The sequence below is a fragment of the Temnothorax nylanderi genome, unplaced genomic scaffold (assembly GCF_030848795.1).
Source record: "Temnothorax nylanderi isolate EJ_2023f unplaced genomic scaffold, tnyl_v1.0 TNYL_tig0112_pilon, whole genome shotgun sequence".
Classification (NCBI taxonomy): domain Eukaryota; kingdom Metazoa; phylum Arthropoda; class Insecta; order Hymenoptera; family Formicidae; genus Temnothorax; species Temnothorax nylanderi.
This window is the reverse complement of record NW_027249174.1, coordinates 62,215-83,312: the sequence shown is the minus strand read 5'-3', so window position 1 is coordinate 83,312 and position 21,098 is coordinate 62,215. Positions and strand designations below refer to the sequence as shown.

The window sequence follows — 21,098 nt, the reverse complement described above, 5'->3', positions numbered from 1 at the left end:
TCGACTAGAAGTCGACTTATAAAAGTCGACTTGCCGTCGACTTTCCGTCAACTGTGCTCTTAGGGTAGAGTTCTTACTACAGGATTTCCTTTTGGTAAAGTCATGAGTTCTATATTTGCAAAACTGTAAAATGATTTTATTTAAATAAATACTGCACATTGTAATAAATTTGTAGTACAAAGAATGGAGTTATAAAATAAAGTAGTAAATAATCCTGTTTATATATCCGGAATTCACGGATTTTATCAGTTTGAATCGGTCAGTTAATCCGTTTAAATCATTATAATTTCGTGATTTTGGGGTTCACGAAATCATAACGATTTAAACGATTGACTAAAGACCGATTCAAACCGATAGAAAACGAGTGAAATTACATTTTTGAGTACGAATCCGTTTCAATCGTTTCCAATCGGTATAATCGTTATGAAATCATAACGATTCAAACCGATAGGAACCGATTAAAATTACATCGTTAATTGACTACGAATCCGTTTCAATCGGTTTCGATCGGTGTAATCGTTACGAAATCATAACGATTCAAACCGATAGGAACCGATTGAAATTACATCGTTGAATACCAATCCGTTTCAATCGTTTTCAGTCGGTGTAATCGTTATAAATCCGTGATTTCCGGATGAAGAATCCAGATTCATGCGGATTCAAAATTTTTAATCGGATTCAATCGGTCATTTTTAGCAGGGAAGGTTCACTCTTTACAGTGGTATACCACATTTAACTACAATTATTTATTTTGTTGTTAAAAATCGGCACCGAAAAAAAACAGACGGTTTAGCCCCGATCTCCCCTATATTCCACCTATAGAGTTTGCAACGATCACTTCGAGAACCGAATGTATTCAAATGATTTGAAAAACCGTTTACTTCCTTCGGCTAAACCAACTTTCAATTTGGGTGAAAACTTAGAAAATGATCGGAATAATGTGGTAAGTAAAGAAATAGTCAATTAAAGAATAAGTAAAAAAAAATCGAGTTAATAATATATGCTGCAGCTGATGAAGTTAATTCATTTTTCTTCCGCTCTGGAGTTGACCATGAATGGTGTTTGTCAGATAATGGAAAGAAAAATGAATTAAATTTATCATTTATTTTTAGTTTGAAGGCTGTCACTGCCATTGTCTTTGTAACAATTCTGCATGTAAACAGCGGTTTGATCCTGATAGTCGTGATCTTTATGAAATCTGATTTCAGAATTGTGCAAATGTAAAAAGTAACACTTTATCTGGCATTCGACAAACCACTCATTCGGTGGAAGAGGAAGAAAGGTTGCAGCTTTCTGCAGAGCATGATGATGTACAAGCGGAATACAATGTCGACTTGGAACCAGTTAACATCACTGCCAATTCTCTTCTTTCTGGAGAGCATGATGTACAATATTAAGCGGAATACAATGTCGACTTGAAACCAATTAACATCACCGCCAATTCTCTTCAGCCTTATATCATCGTTCTTTCAGCAAACAGCAGTATGGCAGATCCTAACATTGCAGTCACCGCAGGGCCCAGTGGTGTTAGAAACCACAAAGGAGTTCAACCGCTATTGAATCAAAGTATTCATAAAGTTACTCAAACCACGAACGATTTGTCTGCTCATACTCCGAGAAAATTAAAGGCACAAGCAGAAATTAGAATGCTAAAAAAAGAAATTAGAATAATAACAAAAGAGAATGCCGCTTTGCATGAAATAATAAAAAAATGGCACATATGTAACTAAAGATCAATTTTTGGAGGACTGTGAAAAATTTCTGCCACCGCAAATAGCAATGTTCGTAAGAGCTAATTTAACAAGTATTATCTGACAAGAAACAAGCCCGAGGTCGGAGGTATTCCCTACAATTTAAACGATTGTGCATAAATTTGTATTTTAAAAGGCCAAGAGCGTACAGGTCTTTGTCATCGATATTTCATTTGCCAAGTAGAACAACTCTCAATAGAATGACAGTTAATATTTCTAGCGATTTTCAATGAGCACTTTCAAAATATTGTTTTACAGAAAAAATGTTATACAAAATGTTACTTGTAGGTATACAACCCGGGGCCCTTTAACCGTTGATACGTCGATGGTCCACCAAAAACATGGCGGAACATCGGAAACCAGATCAAAGGTGCCGACAGAGATGTACTGTGTTTATATCATGATATTTCCTATATCTATGGTAATACTAAATGCACTGAGTATTTTTTTAGTAATTTTAAATACTCTCGATTATCATTGCAATTACGTAATGACAAACATGTACTAATAATAGGAATCATGTTGATGCATGAAAATGTAAGTATAAAATTGCTGTTAGCTGAAAATGTGGGAAGATGATGTTTTCTAGCTCATTTGTAGGTTATAACTAGTCATGACTAGGTTAGGATATTTTCCGCATATATATATATACTTTATTTTATATTTAGGTCGATTTTTAGGTCGATGGAAGTAAATATTAAGATTAAACTTAATCATGTTATTTATTATTCATCCATTAAGAAGCTGTCGGCATATGTCATGCAGTTTTGTGCCGAAATTTTCTGTCCTCATGGTTCGTAGCATCCAGAAAATTTGCTAATTATTATTCTGTAATTTCCTAAGGAAAAAAAAACTGTAATTCCAGTGTTCTGGCTTCTCAAGGCAAAAGTCAACAAAGACTGGGTGCATAGAAAAACCGACACAAACCTTCAAAGACGGTCATAACCAAGTTGGGGCAACAACAGTTCCTTTTGCCAAGAAAAATGTTGCATGTAAAATTGAGAAAGATCCACATAAAATAGAAAAGTCAGAATGGGCACCTATAATAGTTGATTATTCCAAGCTTCACAAGCACTATCTCAAATTGTCAAAGATTAAATTGACATGTATGTATTATATCAATTGTATAAGTTGGATTTGCATCAATTTAAAATATAGTTGATTATAATTTTAAAAAATAGATTTCTTAATTAAAATGCTTGATCAGAATATTTGATACTTTACAAACTGATCCATAAATACTTGAATATTTAATTTATTAACCAGATTGTAATTATTTTCTTATTGCAGCTCTAGTTGTAGTAACAACTATGGCTGGATATGCATTAGCTCCCGCACCGTTTGACTTTCACACATTTGTAATGTGTTCCTTAGGCACAGGCTTAGTTTCTGCCACTGCAAATACAATTAATCAATTTTTTGAAGTCCCTTTTGATGCGCAAATGTCGCGGACAAAAAATCGGGTATTGGTACGTGGTCATTTGACGTGAGTTCTTTTAAATCTCTTTATTTCGATATAATCAGATTTATGTAACTTAATATTAATAACAATTGAATATACATATGTATTATCAGGCCTATTCATGCAGTAACTTTTGCGGCAGTAACTGGCATTATTGGATTATCCATACTCTATCATGAAGTAAATGGTATCACGGCAGCGCTAGGTGCTACCAATCTTGTTTTATATACGCTCATATATACTCCCATGAAACGCATCAGTATTGTCAACACATGGATTGGCTCTGTTGGTAAGTATATATTAGTTGCTTTCCATTTACATCAAAACTCAGATAATTCTCACTTGTGACGTCATAACTCAGTTGAATGCACTTTTTGCATGCTGGCAAGTGAGATTCAACTGAGTTTTTATCCACAATCGAGACCATGTGCTTTAATGAATCTAATAGACTCACATTAAAAGTGAGGCTATGAATCTGTATTATTATGCGATAGCTTTGTCACCAAAATAAGCAGGTAAATACAAAATGATATATCTTACCTGAGTATAAAATACTCACATAACTGAGTGACTCAGATCACTTGAGTGTAAATGGAAAGCAACTATTTTCATGTGTATCATGATAACCTGTGATTATAACCTGTTATTTCCTTTACAGTAGGAGCTATCCCCCCCCTAATGGGTTGGGCAGGTTGCACAGGTAGCATATTGACACTAGGTGCTTGGATCTTGCCTGGTATTTTATATGCATGGCAATTTCCACACTTTAATGCTCTTTCGTGGAACCTAAGACCGGATTATTCACGTGCCGGCTATCGAATGATGGCTGTTACAAATCCAGATTTATGTCGTAGAACGACTATGAGATACACAGCGGTTCTAATGACTCTGTGTTACTTAGCTCCTGTATTGGATGTAACCCATTGGTGGTTTGCACTGGCTTCGACGCCAATCAATGCGTCTTTCCTGTATCTAGGTAAAATATGCATGCATATATTGAAAAAATTATATAAAATTTCTGTGTATTTTACGTACATAGTATATTTAAAAGTTAGAACCAAATTTTTACAGTGCGTTAAAGATAATTTATCTACCATCTAAAAGTTAAAGATAATTTATCTAGTTAATTGTGTTCAGAAATGTTTTTTTAAAGTCGTAAAAGAAATTAACGATTAATCAAAACCATCATTATTGCTTTTATAACTCCTTGGATGAATTACTGCTTGAAACACGACTTGGTTACACAATTTAACATGCTGTATAAATTTGACCTGAATCTATTTGAATATCTCGCATATATGTTTACGCTCGAGATTTTTTTCTGTATTAAATATACATTTCCAATTTTAGCTTGGAAATTTAGTAAGCACTCGGATAGTGCTAATTCTAGGAGATTATTTCGATTTTCGTTACTTCATCTACCTCTGTTGATGATGCTGATATTCTCAAGTAAAAAGTACTGGGCCAGCACGGAAAAACAAGGAGATAAAATCGAATCTCCTCACAGCGAATCAGCAAAGAAGAATGATTTACTGACCATTTTCACTGCAACACCTATCGCTACAGCAGCTTCCTCTGTGTAGAGGTAGTTTTTATTCCGTTGAGCATGTCAGTGATAGTACAAATTCAATATCGTTGTAAATTTCAGGTCTTAGTGAGATTTTTACATTACCTCATTAGCTTTTCAAAATACGATATTGTAAAATAGACTGTAGATATAATCAATACTGGACTTGTTGTCTGGTATTAATTTAATCAATAAACGAAAGTGACATCAGGACTCTCAAGAAAAATTCAAACCAGAAACAAAAAGTAAAATATACATATTTATATACATCTAGTTTTATTTAAAATATTTTAATACATAGCGTCATGTCATATTTTTAACTTCCTTACGCTTTGCCTCGAATTCTTTCGCCATCAGTCTTCTAGTTTTGGTTAGATTTCTGTGACCAGCACAGTCTAAATTTTCTATATAACACTTGTTCCTACAGCATTGTCGACATAATTTATATTCACATTTAAAACCCTACAATTTAAAATAACGCATTAGAACCTTCTCTTTCAAGTGTTTCGTTATCTTAAACTGGTCATTTTTGGAAATATTTTTTAAAGAGCAAGACAATAAGAAAAATTTATATTTCGGAAGTATTTCAACTAACCAGAGGATTCGGACAGGCATGACATCGATCTGAACTTCTTTTAGGAATCGAAGTTGCTCTATTCGGTCTACGCGCTATCCGCTTAAGCTTTTTCGAACGTTTTCGCGATATTTCGTTTCCTTCCTCATCTCTGTATTCACGTTTCTGAGGTGCACCTTCCTGAAAATTATCATTATTTTCAGAGAAATTTCCTCAGTCATAATGTAACAGAAAGAAAACAGTATACGTAATTAATCATGTTTGACTCGTTTACCTGTAATTTTTGTGTATATTCTTGTGGTGGCTCTCGTACGTAAGGTTGACACAACCACGGTGGTAACTCCAAATTATAATCTAAAAATATCAAAAGATATTTAATGTGGGCGTAACAAATGTGAATAATATTCTGTATTCTCATCAAATTATTACCTGTTCTCCCCGTTTGCCATATTAAATGTCCTTCATGATACGGTAGATAACGATCCTTCAAAGCATACGTGACACCTTTAAAGGCTTCCATAGTGGAGTTGGTGGCCAGACTTTCCCTTTCTTCTTGATTTTCTGCTAAACAAAGTCTACTCTCTAGTTAAAAGCATGCTGTATGCACATTTGGGAATTACGCTTTGCTATTTGTAACTCGATATGATCAAAAGATCAATACATACACGTGATGAAAGAGTTTAAACAAGTGACCGCGGATGTACGAAGCTGGTACTGGATATTGCTCTACAAGTTCCAGGTATTCCAGAGCAGGCTCCCAACAGGCGGGATAACGAGACTCGAATATGTATGGATTGTAAAGATTCCCTTCCGCCGACATCACACCTTGCACTTGGATCTCCTCAATGCACCGCTGTAAGTCTTGCATACATTGTATGTTGCCATTGGCGATCACAGGAATTTTCACGGCATCCCTGATTAAACATAAAATAATGTATCAATTACTAAGAATAAGAGGTACAAAATATAAAGATTTAATCTGTAATCTCCTCTCATGATTATACAATGAACGTTTCGAGTAAAATGAAAAATAGGTACGAATAGTCACCTTACGGCTTTAATGTGCTTCCAAGACGCTAATCCAGTCAATGGACCTTTTTGCTCTCTCGTACGTCCATGGACAGTGAGTAAGTTAGCACCTGCGTTCTCTAGCATACAAGCATATTCTACAGTACGACTGATTTCTGGGAACACCCGTAGTTTACAAGTGACAGGTATGTGTAATCCATTCTTTAAAGTCGACACTGCACATATACGAGATTTATTACAGCATATTGTTATCACAGTCTAAAGCTTTTGACGTATAAGTAAAATGCATGCGTACCGATTTTCTTTAACAAATTCCAGTCATCCTGCAAGAAAGCTCCGTAATGTCCGCGCTTTGCAATTGCCTGAGGACAACCGATATTGATGTCGATTGCATCGCAGTACGGTTCAGCCAAGCGTGCAGCTTCTAATAATATATCCGGATCATTGCCACAAAACTGGAAAACGAATTACTATTGCACAAAAGTTAAACATGTTAAACGTTCTTCTCTTTGTTCTGTTCCACATTTAAAATATTTACTTGTAAGAAACAGTTCGTGAAAGATTATTTAAAATATCTATTAAATCTTCAATTGAGCACGTTATTTCAATCACACGGTTGCTCGGTCGTATACTTGAAGTTTTGAGGAACTCTAAGTACGTCCTTTACACTTTTAAATTTTGTTCTTTTGTTAAATGTTTCCTTTGTAGTCCCGGGAAACTCCATATATGCCTAGTTGAGAACTAATCTAACAGTCTACAAAATTACAGTCCGATGATTGTAGCAAGCAGACCTGTACAATCAGTGGACGATCCTCGCTGGTACTAGCGAGAGCCTCTCGCCTGTACTTGGGATCCCGACAGAACACGGAGGAGTGCAGCATGGGCGTGTAACAGAGCTGTGCGCCATGTCGCCTGCTGAGCAGTCTCCATGCCAATTCGCTCGCGTCCACCATCGGCGCGACTATGTAGCGCGGTGAACCCAGATCTTCCCAAACGTTAGTCCTCCTCTTCGATGCAGCATCCTCCTTGTCAGGTGACTCCGTAGTCTCGGACATTATCTGTGCGCATGAAGGTCGCATGAGTGTGATGCTATTCACTTGCGATTATGCAAGGTCTTATGCGCTCGCAAGCTAAGTTATTCATTTAGCTCTTTTCCCAGAGTGTGTAAAGAAATCTGCGAGGAAACTTTTCGCATGCCACGATGCAATAATGTCACTTCAGTAAACATTACGAATCCAGTAAAGTGACACCAATTGCGCCATATCGATAAACTGGCGTCGCACGCGCAACTCGGTACCAGGATTGGCCGATCGTTAAAGTGACCAATTTTCATAAAGCCGAACTTTTGTCTTTACGTTAAACGTAGTTGACATTTTTTACAAATAATCCGTTTCTTTCTCGTTCGCTAGATAAAGCATTTATAATTGATACATATTGCCAATTATAGGACGTTCTGAGATGTTTTCATTATGTAAAATTATAAAAATTTTAGACAAATTTTGGATCGATGTTCAACGATATTCAACGAAAATTTAATCATTTGCTCTATTTAAAAAAGCTTTATTTAAATTTTTAAGTGATGACATCGTATATATGAGTCAGTCCACAAGAAGAAATCTTTTATTTCAAGCACATTGTGTTGCATTCAAATTAAAAACATTTACTTTTACATATTTATTACAAGTTTTATCAGTAAAATTAATTTTTTTTTTTAAGCAGACTCATATATCGAGTGCATCCGACATGAGAGAATTCTACCCAATTCGATTTTGGGCTTTATATTCCTAAAAAAAAAAACAGCATCTCATGCGGTGCTGATAACGTTACTCGTGTAATGGTGGGAAGGAGAAGATAGAGCCCGATCGCGACGGCGATCTCGGCGTAGCCGGTTTCGAAAACTCCGACTCCGGTATGGGAGACAGTTGAGCGGTTTGCGTGACGACATGCGAGCCGACCTTGAAGCGCGGTCTCTTCTTCGAGAAGCTCGCCGCGCTTCGTCGCGTGCGGAGGTGGACTTGGTTTCGTTTAGGTATCGTGGGGGACGGCATCTGTCCTAGGACGGAAATGTCAGCGGTACTCGAGGATACTTTTCTAATTTTGCGAGCGGTGCGCGAGAGATCTAGAGCGGGTAGCCTCGACGGTGGACGCGGGTAATTCGGTGGCGTTGTCAGTTCCGCCGCCATCGCCTCGATAGCCCGATTCTGATCCTCGGCCAAGGCAGGTACGACGTCCGGAGGGCTGCCCGTCTGCGGAATTATCTTGTTGCCGCAATGACGAGCGATCGTCGACGACGAGGTCGTTAACCGCTGTCTCGAACCTTTCCTCAGGCGAGCCTGCAGAAAAGTCTGTATCCTCCTCATCGTTCCGCAGGAGCGTTTCGTGGGCTCAGCACGATGTTCACCGGTGCGACGCTTTCGCCCGCTTCCGTCGCGCCTGCTGCCATCGGGATGGTTCATGATAGAGAAGCAACAAGATACCGGCGAGGGCGTGGAGGACGACTTTGCATCCGGCGATTCTCCGTGGTTTCTCAACTCCACCGCGTCCGTCGTCTGCGAGGAGGAGACCTCGATGGAGGTCTCGGTGGTGCGCGAATCGTACGAGAAACAAAGACGAAAATTCCGGCTACCTTTCATCGAGGGTAACGTCTTCGAGGCGGCATCTTTGCCGTTCGCCGTTGCATCACCGCTGTGCGTCGAGCAAACGTACACGTCCGTCGTCGCCATCGTCATTCTCGTGCTCGTACCACTTTTGAGCAGAGGACCCTTGTTCTCGCAGAAGCGCGAATAGAGGCCTCGCGCGCCAGGTGCCATCCGGTTGACATCCTCTCCATCGGTGCAATAAGGCATGCCACATAGACCAGCGGTGGACGTAGCTCTAGAGTTGGCAGCGGCGCCGGCGACGCCTCGCTCCCGCTTACCGCGCACGTACTCGTACGTGGTGAGGCCGAGGCAGGCGATGTAGCCGTGAAAGAAGCAGAGGTGAATGAGCAGGACCGCTGCGATCGCCGAGAGAACGCCAATGACGGTGACGAGGACGAGCGAGCTGGTGCCGGGTACCGGCAACAACGGCGGCGTCGCTGTAGCGTTGTTCATACTCGTCTCGTTGCCGTTGTCACCGCTGCTGTCCCACGGTCCGTCGTAGACGAGCAGGTGTGCGTTAACGAGCACCAGCTCGCCCAGGGCGAGCGCGGTGACCGCGAGCGCGACGACGAGCGTCGACACCAGGCACACCAGGAATGCCGGATAGTTACGGCCGCCGATGCAATTGTTCAGCCACTTGCAGTGGTGGTCGAAGCGCGGCACGCACTTGTTGCAGATGGAGCAGTGCTTGGTGCGCCGACCACGCGTCGTTATGTTGCAGAGATGGCATCGGCCGTTCTCGATGACGTGCCGATGCTTCGCTCGGTCGAACTCCGGCACGACCGCGCGTGCCGGCCGGGCGCGTACCTCCGGATCAGCTGGGTCCAGCAGCAGCACCGTCAAGTGGGTCAGCACGTGCAGCAGGAACAACGTGGCGAACAGCAGGGAGAGGACGAAGCGCAGATCGGGCAGTAGCGGCGGCGTCGTCAGCAGCACGGTGAACGTGCCGACGAAGACGACGATCAGCAGCGCCCAGCCGACGATCTGCTGCGGATGCAGCGGCAGCTGCAGGCCGTGAACGCGTCGAAATCTTCGGTGCTCCGGTGGCACGTGCTGCGCGTCCCGCGAGGAACAACACCGGACAATCGCACGCTTCGCACAGCTCTCGTTTAGCATTCCCGGTCTCGCTCTTCCTTAGCGGTTTTTATTTCGGATACATGTTTCTAGCGCGCTCTTGATATCGATCGATCGTTTAACGTCACATAGCTATCGTCCTCTCGCCCTCGTTTTTATTCTATGTCTCTTCACGATGTGTGTTCTCTTTTTCCCATATCTTGTTATCGCTGTGTTATGTTTCTTCAATATCCATTACTCAACGTATAATTTTTCCTATTAAATATTATTTAATTAACGGCGAATATAATTGAAGAAGGTTTGCGGTTTCAATCAAAACTCGCTTATGCTATATTTAAGATAGAGATTAATATGCCAAAATTCTTTATGTATTATAGTATAAAAAGATAATCATGTTCTTCAAAAATTCTACCCACTTTTGCGTTCCTTCGTTATTAACGGTAAACTTGAACATGACTTCAAATTGAGTTCAGTTTTTTTCCTTTTTTCCCCTTTGTTGTTTCATTTTTTTTTACTTCGCGATCATCTTAAAAACATGATGGGCCTCTTATCATTGCCGGATTCTTTCTGAAAAGGCATTTCAATTCAGCCTTCCCCTCTCCCTTATCTCGTACAAATTTCCAGTTTATTCTTTCACACCCACGTTCGCTCCTCGACAAACGTCAATAATCCTCAAGCGTCTCTAACTCGCATATAGATGACCGTGTAAAGTTTCCAAGTCCTTTCCGCTTCAGGAAATCACCGCGAATGGTTGCCATTAGACTACCGCGCAACAAAACGTTCTCCTTTGGATTAACGGCGCGATCCCATCGAGGTCTTTCCTCTTCTCGCGTTCCATCACGCAACCCGCTCGCGGGAACGATCTCGAACGGATCGCTCCTCGCGAACCGAGGGATCTCCCGCTGTCCAACCCCCACGACTCGGTACAACTGCCGTAACTGGCCGTAACTGGCGGCCGCAAGGTGCAAACTGGCCAGCCGGCGACGCCTAGGCAAATCGATAATTCGCGGTTGCCGCGGAGACCGGTCCAGGCCTCGCGGACTTGCTCTTCGCGAGGGAGGACTCGCGCACGCATGCGACGAAACGACACACGGGCACGCGCATAACCTCATCGCGAATCGCGATCGCGCGAGAGATAAGGAGCGAAAATCGGCGATTTGTTCGCCGAATGCGACACATTCGCCAATTTTGGAGCATTATTTTTTAGTACGACACGGGACCTTATGCCGCGCTCATTTAGACTGATTTAGACGCGATTCTTCGAACGATAAGTCGATTGACGGAGCTACGGTCATGGGGGATTGTCATGGAGATTGCCGTGATTACTGCGTCAAATACAATTGTCAGAAACGGCCGCAACTGTTTTACGCGAAATTATAGTAAAACGCTTGTAATCTTGGCTACGCGATTAAACGTAAACCAAATGTAACGCGCGCACATGCGAATAGAAACGAAATACTAACCTCACTTTGTGTAATTCGATGTTTTCAAGCGGCCGATAGAACGCACCCACGTGGATCCACCACCATCTCTCGAACTTGAAATCGATCGCTTTCAAGTTGACATTGTATTACACGTCATTCGTAATTTTTTTCCTATATTTCGATCATGCATTTGATTTATCATAAAAATACTAAACGTCAACGAAAGTAGAGACAGACAGACATCTGAAAATAGTCATTGCTCCGATCTGGGGGTACGTTCAGAGTTCAGATTCCTCACCCAAATGCTGAAAATCTATAGTACACGTAACATATGCTATAGGATTTTTAGCACACGGGTGGGGAATCCGAACACAGCCTTTCTAGGATTGTTCGCGTCGCATACTCCAATAAACACCAAGAGCACTTGGATCACGGATAGAAAGGTGGCGATTGGAGCAGATGAGTTTTTGGAGTGCGTTGGAGTGATTAGGAGCATGGTGGGGCATGCGACGCGAACAAACCTTCTGTTTCAGGGTGCAGTCCCACGTAGAGAAAAAAGCGGAACGGAAAGCAAGCACAACAGTTGCCAAAAAAGATAGAATAACATTTGTGTCGACTTGTGTCGCTTGCTGGAAAGCTCCCTTTATTAAACTTTTTTTTTTTTTTTTTTTTTCTGGAGGTTCCCCTCGGATGAGGGATAATAGGTGCCTTCAGCTCCTCCCTGGAGTTATATAGCACATCGGTACTTGTCCTGAGTATTTATATCTCTTGTCCCTTAGATTATTCTTCCTATTCTTTTAATAAAGTTGTATATGCTTCTAATAGTTATCCATTCTTTTCTTCTAAGTTTTCTTGTCACATCTATTTCTTCTCTTATTCCTCTAGCCCTAAGCTCCCTATCCAGTCTCTCCCTCTAGTCCTTTATTAATCTAGTGACTTTAGGTTAGGGAATCGCATCGTTGCGAGCGCGAGCCAAATCTCGCGAACATGGGACGTCGTGGGACGTCCCTCGAATCATGGCCTCGAACGCCTCGAATCCTCGAGCCGGACTCGAGAATGAGATATCAACCTCGTACACGAATCACTCCATTCACTCCGTGGTTCGTGCGTGTATTTGCGATTACATATGTAGACTCGTGGTAAAATCTGGCGGCGAGCCTTTAACTGCTTTGCGCGTTTTGTAAAAAAAAAAAAAAAAAAAAGTTAAGCAAACACGAGGGAATTATCGTACGACATATCTCCAGGTGCGAGGTAAGTCCTCTCGAAACACGCGCCTCGCGATTCTCGGCGCACGTCTGCTCTGCGTGCCCACGGACTCCACGGAGCTTATGTCATTTGAATTCTCGTACAGCTTCGCCCACGGATTGAGGCACCTCGACAGATTTAACGTCCTTAACTCGCTTAGAGGCATCCGATGTGAATTTGATCTACCTAGAATGGCTGGGGTATTCGACATTGAACTGCATGACGGAGATGCCGCGAATCAGGACGAGTCAGACGACGACGTGATCGAGAACAGAGAGGTAGAGTGTATTCGCCTAATGTGATGTGAGTTACACTTGTAACAGCAAGATTTTAACTAAATCTCGTATTCGTTCTTAGGAGGAATATAATCATGCCGCAACTGTAAGCGCTATACTAGAGTAAGCATTTTGGTTGCCCTTGATTTCAGAATAATTCCCCCATTTTGCTCGTCAATTGTTAAAGAATAGAAATATCGGATTACTTTTTAGATCGGAGAACTTGGAGAGGGTTCAGTTGTCCGAGCAAAATGTGAATCCGGGTCAAGAGAAGGCTGGTCCACAAGACTTCGAGTTGTGCAAGATTTTAGGAGAGGGTGGTTATGGAAAGGTCTTCCAAGTCAGAAAGGTCACAGGGAAGGATAAAGGCAGCATCTTTGCTATGAAAGTACTGCGCAAAGCGTCCATTATACGAAATCAAAAAGATACCGCTCATACCAAGGCAGAGAGGAATATCCTGGAGGCTGTAAAACATCCATTTATCGTAAACCTCATGTATGCGTTCCAAACTGGTGGCAAATTGTATCTGATCTTGGAGTATCTGTGCGGTGGAGAGCTTTTCACATACCTCGATCGAGAAGGTATCTTCCTAGAGGACACTGCTTGCTTTTATCTATCAGAAATTATACTGGCGCTGCAACATCTTCACAATCAAGGAATTATATATAGAGACTTGAAGCCAGAGAATATCTTGTTGGATGCTGAGGGTCACGTCAAGTTAACGGATTTCGGTCTTTGCAAAGAACATATACAAGAGGGCACAGTGACGCATACGTTCTGTGGAACGATAGAATACATGGCTCCAGAGATTCTAACTAGGAGCGGACACGGTAAAGCTGTGGATTGGTGGAGTTTAGGCGCTTTGATGTTTGATATGCTTACAGGGATGCCGCCATTTACCGGTGACGACAGAAGGAAAACTATCGAAAAGATCTTGCGGGGAAAGCTGAGTCTTCCACAATATCTGACGCCGGACGCCCGGGATCTCATTCGAAAACTCTTGAAGAGGCATGTCGTTCAGAGATTGGGCTCCGGTCCGGAGGACGCCGAGCAAATTAAGAATCACAATTTCTTCAAACACATTAATTGGCAGGACGTAATTGCCCGGAAGTTGGATCCGCCGTTTAAGCCATCTCTGAAGAGCGCCGACGATACATCACAATTCGACGAACAATTCACGGCAACCGTGCCGGTTGATTCACCGGTTGAGAGTACTCTCAGTGAATCTGCGAACATGATATTTCAGGGTTTCACGTATGTGGCGCCGAGCGTTCTGGAGGAGATGTACGCACAGCCAAGAGTCGTGAACGCTAGAAGTCCACGTAGGGGATTGTTGAGCAACACGGGTTTTGGCGCAGCGGCAAGTCTACATGGCTTCTCTTCGCCCAGAACAATGGATGTTCATTTGCGCCCATCATTAGACCTCCAACAACAACAGCACAGGCAACATATGATGGGACCCAACAGCATAGAGGACACCGAAATGGTCGATCTTGACCAGCTACCAAACCGTTTATAGTGCTGCGACCTATTGCGCGCAAACTACTAGCTTTTTTTATGCAAACTAGGGAACGAAAGGAACATAGCCCAATAAATCTGTTTGTTCGCCGAATCGTTTCTTTACATTCGTGTGCGATGATGAACAGATATATTTAGCAAATTTAATATTATGTATAATATTATGCAAAAAGTAAGCACAGTGAGTTTGGTCAGCCTCTTTGACATCGCGGTATTACCTGCACCTGTACGCATTTTTTTTTTTTTTTTTAGAACTAGCGATCTCAAGACGGCCAAGCGTTCGTTTGCAATGCGAGGGAGCGAATAATATATGTCTTTTCGCATAGTGTAAATACGTGCGGATAATTGAAAGCAAGTACATTCTTAACAAAACATTTACGAGCAGAATGCAGTTCAAATCTAAAGATTATATCGCAATAATAATACAGATATCACAATCATATCGCTGATTGTAACGTAGTTGACGAGCATTAGATTGTTTCTAACAGTACACATTGATTCATACAAAGTGATGAATGCTTTAGGGAGACATTAGAGTCGAGAGAGAATGCTACAAAAAATTTTTTTTTCTTTTTTCTCGTTTCAGAATCGTACGAAGGTTTTTAGATCATAGCAATGATCAGAAAATACTTTACTGTAATAGTTTTTCGTTTCTAGTGCTTTGAAGATTGCGACTGGTTTATTTCAAGTAAAACACTGTGAATATATATATATATATATATACACACATCATTTCGGGTGAATACGTACGGATTAGAATAATTTGTTAAACTCTTGAGGAAAGGGAGATTTCTTTTTTTTCGTTTTTCATGAAATAGATATCGAAGTACATACGTACGTAAGAAACGCGCTCTATCTCTAATTCTCGATTCTCATAAAAACAATTCTACATTCCGGTATTTTGGATTCGCAATATTGTATGAGATGGAACATCAGAAATTAAATGCAAGTAAAAATGAGTACCGAGTAGGTCCACGATCGTCTGTCCACGGTCCACGTTCTGTCATTAGTATTAAACGTAATTGATTCTATTAAATATATAGTTTATTAACTATATTTATATGTAAAAAAAGTCTGTCCCGATAGAATCGGAAAGGAAAACGAAAATTCTCCATTATACCATATACATAAGAATAAAGTTAGTCCTAACGATTCTATTTAGCGCAACAGTACGTTGCCATTTTAAGGAATGGCATTTCTCTGATAGAATTAATTACGATTGCTATTTAGTATAAAAAAAAGTGAAATATTTCAATCGTATGATAAATGTATTTTCTTTTTAACTATACAGTATATGTATGTATGTATGTGTATATTTATGTACACATGTACATGTAGTACATACATAACGTATATATACAGATGAGTTTTTTAAATTGAGACACTTAAATATCTCGAAATCAACGCATTTTTGAAAAACATCAAATTATTCCCTCCTCAAGACTAACTTCTATCTAAAACATTTTTTTATCCGGCTTCAATTTTTTGATATTTAACAAAATATTGTCTTGATAATAATGTTATTAAATATCGTAGAAAGTAGAGGCTGGATAAAAAAATGTTTCAAACAAAAATTGTTTGTTTCTTTGTTTGTTGCATAAAATCAGATGCCGTTAAAAAATATATAGGTTTCTATTTAAAAAAAATTAAGTTGACCTTGAAATAATTCTGAAAACGTCCACCAAATAAGAAATAATGCTGTTATGTTTCCCCCCAAATTCAAATAACTTTTAATTACAATTTTTTTTTTAATGTGTTTTCGAAATATTTAGGTGTCTCAATTTAAAAAACACCCTGTATAAGACTCGAGTCTTGTTGCTAAATATAATCAAATAATTGTACATATAGCTGCCAATCCGATTACTTCCCAAAATTATAGTGTTATATCACATTGAAAGTGTAATTTATTTGCAAGAGGAATAATCACGCAGATTTCAAAGTGCCCAAGTGTTCAAAGCCATCTAACGTGGTTAATATTACGTATACAATATACATTCGTACATTATATATAAAAAATGTATATGCAAGAACGGATTGTTACTAGCCGTGTTAGAAATGAAATAGAGTGAGAGAACTTATCCTAATTGTGACTTATTTAAATAATGCGTGCCGTACAAAAAAAATAAGAAAAAATTGCTAATATTTGTAATATACATATATACACGTACATTGCCAATGATCCCATGTATCATCTTTGCGAAAGATACATACATTGCATTATATATATGTATAGTCGTGTGTATGTATGTACATAAGTACACATGTGCGAGCGCGCGCACGCACATACACACGCACACACACACACACACATACACGACTATAAGAATACCAATAATATTAACGCACTTCATTGATTTGTAATAAAGTGCATGCTATTATAATAAAACTTATATACGGCAAATTAATGTTTGTATTAAGGAGGTTGGTTCGTTCTCTGTGCGGGGAAGGGGCGCGCGGCAGGGGAAAAGCATATAGGTTAGATTTTCGTCGCGTGAAATAAACGAATTTTAGCAAATAAATATGTGGAATGCATTTAATTGCTGTTTCTTAAGGTTTAAAAAGAGTTGTTTGTACAATTGAAACCCAAATACGTTATTATCCACATTGAAATGTGGAAATAATAAATGAGGTCCTGTTTTATTTTTACAATTTCTTGATAACTATAAAGACGAATCATTTCAGTCTTCGAGAAAGTTCTTCCTAAATATGTAAAGAGTTATTTGTACCTATTTTCACTAAATTCTTATCATTTTTAATATGCTTTCGAGAGTTACATTACAGGTTACGTAACATTTCTGCTGTGTCGCCCGTGTATAAGAGAGAGACAAGAGTATAACTTCAATAATTAATTACTCGACAACCATGCAGATGATTGTCTTCAACTTTGGCATGGACGACAGATTCCCATAGACGAATATTCTCCGTAAATTTGAACTAATTCTTATCAAATTGATTTTACTAACCACCCTCCTTAAATTGTTATTAGAAATGTCATCGTCATTGAATAAATTACTGTAATTGACTCTAGTTATTCTATTAGTACGCACATATTGTTGATACAAATTATTGACCTATGTGCATATTTATCCGTGACAACTTTGCGTCATGAGAAGGTACAAAATAAGATTGCAAAATGCAGTCTTAAGCAATAAGCGTTTCTTTTTATTATTATTAATTTTATAAGTGATACATCCATATTTTACAGGTATTGTTAAAGTGATTATTAATAGTGTTTCTGTATTTTACTGTGTCTTGAATTGTTTCTATCCTTATCTTCGTCTTTAACTTTTCTTTTTCTATTATAACGATCCTTATCTTTACCATATTTAGCATCGCAGTTCACCTCCTTATAAGTGTGTTTGTCATAATTCTGTTTTCTTTTATGTTTGTAAGCCTTGTAAATATGTTTCTCTTTAGAATCAGCTTTTTTCCTTTTCTTCCTGTTCTTCTTGGAATGGAAATCTTCCGAGTCAATGCTGCTGCTGCTGCTGCTGCTACTATCACTATCACTACTACTACTGCTACTAGTATTACTGCTGGTATCGCTAGATTTTTTATTACTGCTCTTCTTTTTCACTTTTCTTTTTTCTTTTTTACGATTTTTCCTCTCTAGCAGCTTTAATTTCCTGTAATTATAGGAGTAAACAATTTTCTTACTTACAATTAATTCTCAATTCTCAAATATCCTTCATCAATAGTAAGAGATTACATCACAATATTATATAGTTAAATTAACTTACAATAATAATCTCTTCTTTTCCTTCTTTGACAAAGATTTTAGAAATGACAGTTCAGACTGCTCCTCGTCTTCCGAGACAATAAGATGTTCATGGTCTGGAACTCGTAAATGTTGTTGCGCATCTAATGCAGATCTATAATATAAAAAAGACAATAGGCTAAAGTTTATTTATACTAATACTAGCTGGTTACCCGGGCTTCGCCCCGGAGGACAAATGTAATAAGACACGCAAATAGTCTCTCTCTCTCTCTCTCTCTCTCTCTCTCTCTCTCTCTCTCTCTCTCTCTCTCTCTCTCTCTCTCTCTCTCTCTCTCTCTCTCTCTCTCTCTCTCTCTCTCTCTCTCTCTCTCTCTCTCTCTCTCTCTCTCTCTCCCTCCCTCCCTCCCTCCCTCCCTCCCTCCCTCCCTCCCTCCCCCCCTCCCTCCCTCCCTCCCTCCCTCCCTCCCCCCTCTCTCTCTCTCTCCCTCTCTCTATCTCCCTCTCTCTCTCTCCCTCTCTCTCTCTCTCTCCCTCTACCCCTACTTCATGTATAATTCTTTGAAATTCAATCAATTATTTCCCAAAAAATTGGAAAAATTATAAAAACCGGTTTCCAAAAAGATCAGTAACAAAAACTATACACATCATGGCGCTCCCCGGAAAATTCTACCCCTACTTCATATACAATTCTTTAAGATTCGGTCAATTAATTCCCGAAAAATTGAAAAAATTTCGGTACCGGCTTCCAAAAAGATCGGTAACGAAAAATTATACACTTTATAGCACTCCCCGGAAAATTCTACCCCTGTTTAATCTATAATTCTTTGAGATTCGGTCAATTATTTCCCGAAGAATTAGAAAAACCGGTTTCCAGAAAATCGATAACAAAAAACTATACACATAGTGGCACTCCCCGGAAAATTCTACCCCTATTTCATATACTTTTGGTAAAAATTCGGTTTAGGGGTTTGAGATTCGGTCAATTATTTCTCGAAAAATTAGAGAAATTAAAAAAACCGGTTTCCAGAAAATCGGTAACAAAAAACTATACACATAGTGGCACTCCCCGGAAAATTCTACTCCTATTTCATATACTTTTGGTGAAAATTCGATTCAGGGGTTTGGGCTGGGCGTTGATGAGTGAGTGAGTGAGTCAGTGAGTCAGTCAGGACATCTTCCTTTACATATATGGATTAATTTATTTTTTAGTTTATATTATTTATTTAACAAAACCTACTTAAACTTATCTGTATAAAACGTATGTATACATGTAACACACATATACATACATATGAAAAAACAAGATTTTTAAAACTTACTTTTTCAGAGCTAGACCATCTTCTCGCATCTGTTGCACGAGCGTCATAGTATCTGGGGCAGATGGTGTTTGCGAATTATTATTTGCCATTACAACGCTCATCGCTTGACTGTACAAGGGGCATTCCTTATCTAAAAATATTCGATTATCAACATTTGTTTTTCACTATGCATTTGATACCATCACACACACTAGATAAATCTTTAGGATACCTGTATTTATGTGTCCCCATTTATGGCATTTGATACATCGTACATTCCTTACTTGTATACCAAAGGGTTGATCTCGAATTTCGCTATCTCCCTTGCAGTAGCTTTCTCTTGGAGCATTGTACTTCCGCTGCCACTCAAACTTGTATTCAGGCTCATTGTCTTCCTTCTCCCGTTCTTTCTTTGCTCCGGGAGGTGGCTCATACATAAAATTGACACTAAGTTTATCCTTACTCTCTTTGCTGAGCAGCGCCCTGAAAGAAACATTACATTAGGAACGAAAGTGCTCGTTACACGACATTTTAAAGTTACCTACTTATTATTATGAAGATCTTGTTCCTTCTCGTATTGTACTCGCAACTCCTCTTGCTTTTTCTTGTAAGCCTCTGCTTGCTGTTCCGCCATCCATACCTGATACAGTAACATGCATTTAACGTAAAAATATGACTTTTCTTTAAAATTACGACAAGAGAATATAAAATTATTCTGTTATCGTAAAGAGAGGTTAGGCCACACATTCGTACTCGCTTCAAATTGTCTCGCGACGCCGGATGGAAGAACTTTTTGCACATGTAATTGTTAAATCCCTTTCCCATCTCAACAAATTCGTCCTTGCAATTTCAAACAGCAATTTTACAAAAATAATCACAGTACGAGATATAGGATTGTATGTATGTACGTTGGTCAGTAATTATCGGCTATTACGGATAATACGGATTTTTTTCTCGCGAGCGTAGGGCTGCGTTCAGAAATTCAACCTGGGTAACTCTACGCTGCGTTCAGAAATTCAACTTGGGTAACTCTAAAGGTGCCTTTTCACGTTGACGCTCGATCGGCTCGACGCTCATCTTCAGTGAGCAAAAATCTTCAGAAATAATATTTTTTATTTATATATATATTCGTAAAATATTATTACTTGAAGATATTACTTGAAAATAATTAATATTTTACGTATTTCGAAGCCTATTTTTGATTGTACTGAGACGATCAACGACGATTCAGCGTCAACGCTGGATGTTGAATAAATTCAGCTTTATTTCTTGACGCTAGCGTCAAAGCGAAACCACGTGACCCTAGAAATAATATTTTTTACTTATTTATATTATATAAGTAAATTTATATATATATATAAATAAAATATATTATATTTGAAGATTTTTGCTCGCTGAAAATGAGCGTCGAGCGTCAACGTGAAATGGCACCTTAAAGCCTTGTGTACACGATACTAGAAATCGGTCCAAGTTTCGGTTTAAGCCAATGAAACTGCTGCTTTTCTGTAAGAGCTGCAAGTTGAT

The 21,098-nt window shown here is 39.4% G+C and overlaps 4 protein-coding genes across 9 annotated transcripts; 2 read left to right on the top strand and 2 right to left on the bottom strand.

The window, feature by feature from the left end:
• The first annotated feature begins 2,142 nt into the window (after window positions 1-2,142).
• On the top strand, window positions 2,143-4,993 carry Cox10 (Cytochrome c oxidase assembly factor 10). Of its 5 annotated transcripts, XM_071712606.1 has the most exons (8): window positions 2,143-2,288; window positions 2,420-2,544; window positions 2,617-2,857; window positions 3,042-3,237; window positions 3,327-3,502; window positions 3,872-4,189; window positions 4,564-4,798; window positions 4,862-4,993. In XM_071712606.1, exons 2-7 carry the CDS (start codon window positions 2,467-2,469, stop codon window positions 4,794-4,796), a joined length of 1,242 nt encoding a protein of 413 aa, XP_071568707.1. In that variant the 5' UTR covers window positions 2,143-2,288; window positions 2,420-2,466; the 3' UTR covers window positions 4,797-4,798; window positions 4,862-4,993. The 5 variants fall into 5 exon arrangements, with proteins under 5 accessions (XP_071568707.1, XP_071568705.1, XP_071568708.1 ...); XM_071712604.1 differs by having other exon boundaries at window positions 4,564-4,993; XM_071712607.1 differs by having other exon boundaries at window positions 2,159-2,288; window positions 2,432-2,544; window positions 4,564-4,993.
• A 40-nt stretch (window positions 4,994-5,033) lies between these two features.
• Window positions 5,034-11,236, bottom strand: Dus1 (Dihydrouridine synthase 1). Its single transcript, XM_071712589.1, has 10 exons — window positions 8,211-11,236; window positions 8,142-8,167; window positions 7,175-7,479; window positions 6,679-6,838; window positions 6,403-6,598; window positions 6,020-6,268; window positions 5,784-5,929; window positions 5,629-5,708; window positions 5,376-5,534; window positions 5,034-5,242 (listed from the first exon to the last, which is right to left on the bottom strand). The coding sequence occupies exons 1-10, from the start codon at window positions 10,136-10,138 to the stop codon at window positions 5,084-5,086; spliced, it is 3,408 nt and encodes a 1,135-aa protein (XP_071568690.1). The 5' UTR covers window positions 10,139-11,236; the 3' UTR covers window positions 5,034-5,083.
• A 287-nt stretch (window positions 11,237-11,523) lies between these two features.
• Window positions 11,524-17,585, top strand: LOC139776118 (ribosomal protein S6 kinase beta-1). Its single transcript, XM_071712603.1, has 4 exons — window positions 11,524-12,771; window positions 12,872-13,043; window positions 13,123-13,163; window positions 13,254-17,585. Exons 2-4 carry the CDS (start codon window positions 12,957-12,959, stop codon window positions 14,557-14,559), a joined length of 1,434 nt encoding a protein of 477 aa, XP_071568704.1. The 5' UTR covers window positions 11,524-12,771; window positions 12,872-12,956; the 3' UTR covers window positions 14,560-17,585.
• A 114-nt stretch (window positions 17,586-17,699) lies between these two features.
• LOC139776121 (corepressor interacting with RBPJ 1) lies at window positions 17,700-20,541 on the bottom strand. Of its 2 annotated transcripts, none has more exons than XM_071712609.1 (6): window positions 20,328-20,541; window positions 20,120-20,214; window positions 19,807-20,057; window positions 19,596-19,725; window positions 18,299-18,430; window positions 17,700-18,184 (listed from the first exon to the last, which is right to left on the bottom strand). In XM_071712609.1, exons 1-6 carry the CDS (start codon window positions 20,397-20,399, stop codon window positions 17,782-17,784), a joined length of 1,083 nt encoding a protein of 360 aa, XP_071568710.1. In that variant the 5' UTR covers window positions 20,400-20,541; the 3' UTR covers window positions 17,700-17,781. The 2 variants fall into 2 exon arrangements, with proteins under 2 accessions (XP_071568710.1, XP_071568711.1); XM_071712610.1 differs by having other exon boundaries at window positions 20,332-20,530.
• Window positions 20,542-21,098: the final 557 nt, after the last annotated feature.

What these genes read in the sequence shown, in the direction of transcription:
- LOC139776118 (XM_071712603.1), top strand. Translation starts at nt 12,957, where the DNA reads ATGGCTGGGGTATTCGACATTGAACTGCATGACGGAGATGCCGCGAAT. An exon ending in ACGTGATCGAGAACAGAGAG is followed by an intron (nt 13,044 to 13,122) that starts GTAGAGTGTATT and finishes ATTCGTTCTTAG; the next exon opens with GAGGAATATAATCATGCCGC. An exon ending in ACTGTAAGCGCTATACTAGA is followed by an intron (nt 13,164 to 13,253) that starts GTAAGCATTTTG and finishes ATTACTTTTTAG; the next exon opens with ATCGGAGAACTTGGAGAGGG.
- Cox10 (XM_071712606.1), top strand. Translation starts at nt 2,467, where the DNA reads ATGTTATTTATTATTCATCCATTAAGAAGCTGTCGGCATATGTCATGC. An exon ending in TTGGTACGTGGTCATTTGAC is followed by an intron (nt 3,238 to 3,326) that starts GTGAGTTCTTTT and finishes ATGTATTATCAG; the next exon opens with GCCTATTCATGCAGTAACTT. An exon ending in CACATGGATTGGCTCTGTTG is followed by an intron (nt 3,503 to 3,871) that starts GTAAGTATATAT and finishes TTTCCTTTACAG; the next exon opens with TAGGAGCTATCCCCCCCCTA.
- LOC139776121 (XM_071712609.1), bottom strand. Translation starts at nt 20,399, where the DNA reads ATGGGAAAGGGATTTAACAATTACATGTGCAAAAAGTTCTTCCATCCG. An exon ending in CAAGATCTTCATAATAATAA is followed by an intron (nt 20,058 to 20,119) that starts GTAGGTAACTTT and finishes TGTTTCTTTCAG; the next exon opens with GGCGCTGCTCAGCAAAGAGA. An exon ending in ATGGGGACACATAAATACAG is followed by an intron (nt 19,726 to 19,806) that starts GTATCCTAAAGA and finishes GAATATTTTTAG; the next exon opens with ATAAGGAATGCCCCTTGTAC.
- Dus1 (XM_071712589.1), bottom strand. Translation starts at nt 10,138, where the DNA reads ATGCTAAACGAGAGCTGTGCGAAGCGTGCGATTGTCCGGTGTTGTTCC. An exon ending in ATCGTCCACTGATTGTACAG is followed by an intron (nt 6,839 to 7,174) that starts GTCTGCTTGCTA and finishes TTCGTTTTCCAG; the next exon opens with TTTTGTGGCAATGATCCGGA. An exon ending in AAGCACATTAAAGCCGTAAG is followed by an intron (nt 6,269 to 6,402) that starts GTGACTATTCGT and finishes ATGTTTAATCAG; the next exon opens with GGATGCCGTGAAAATTCCTG.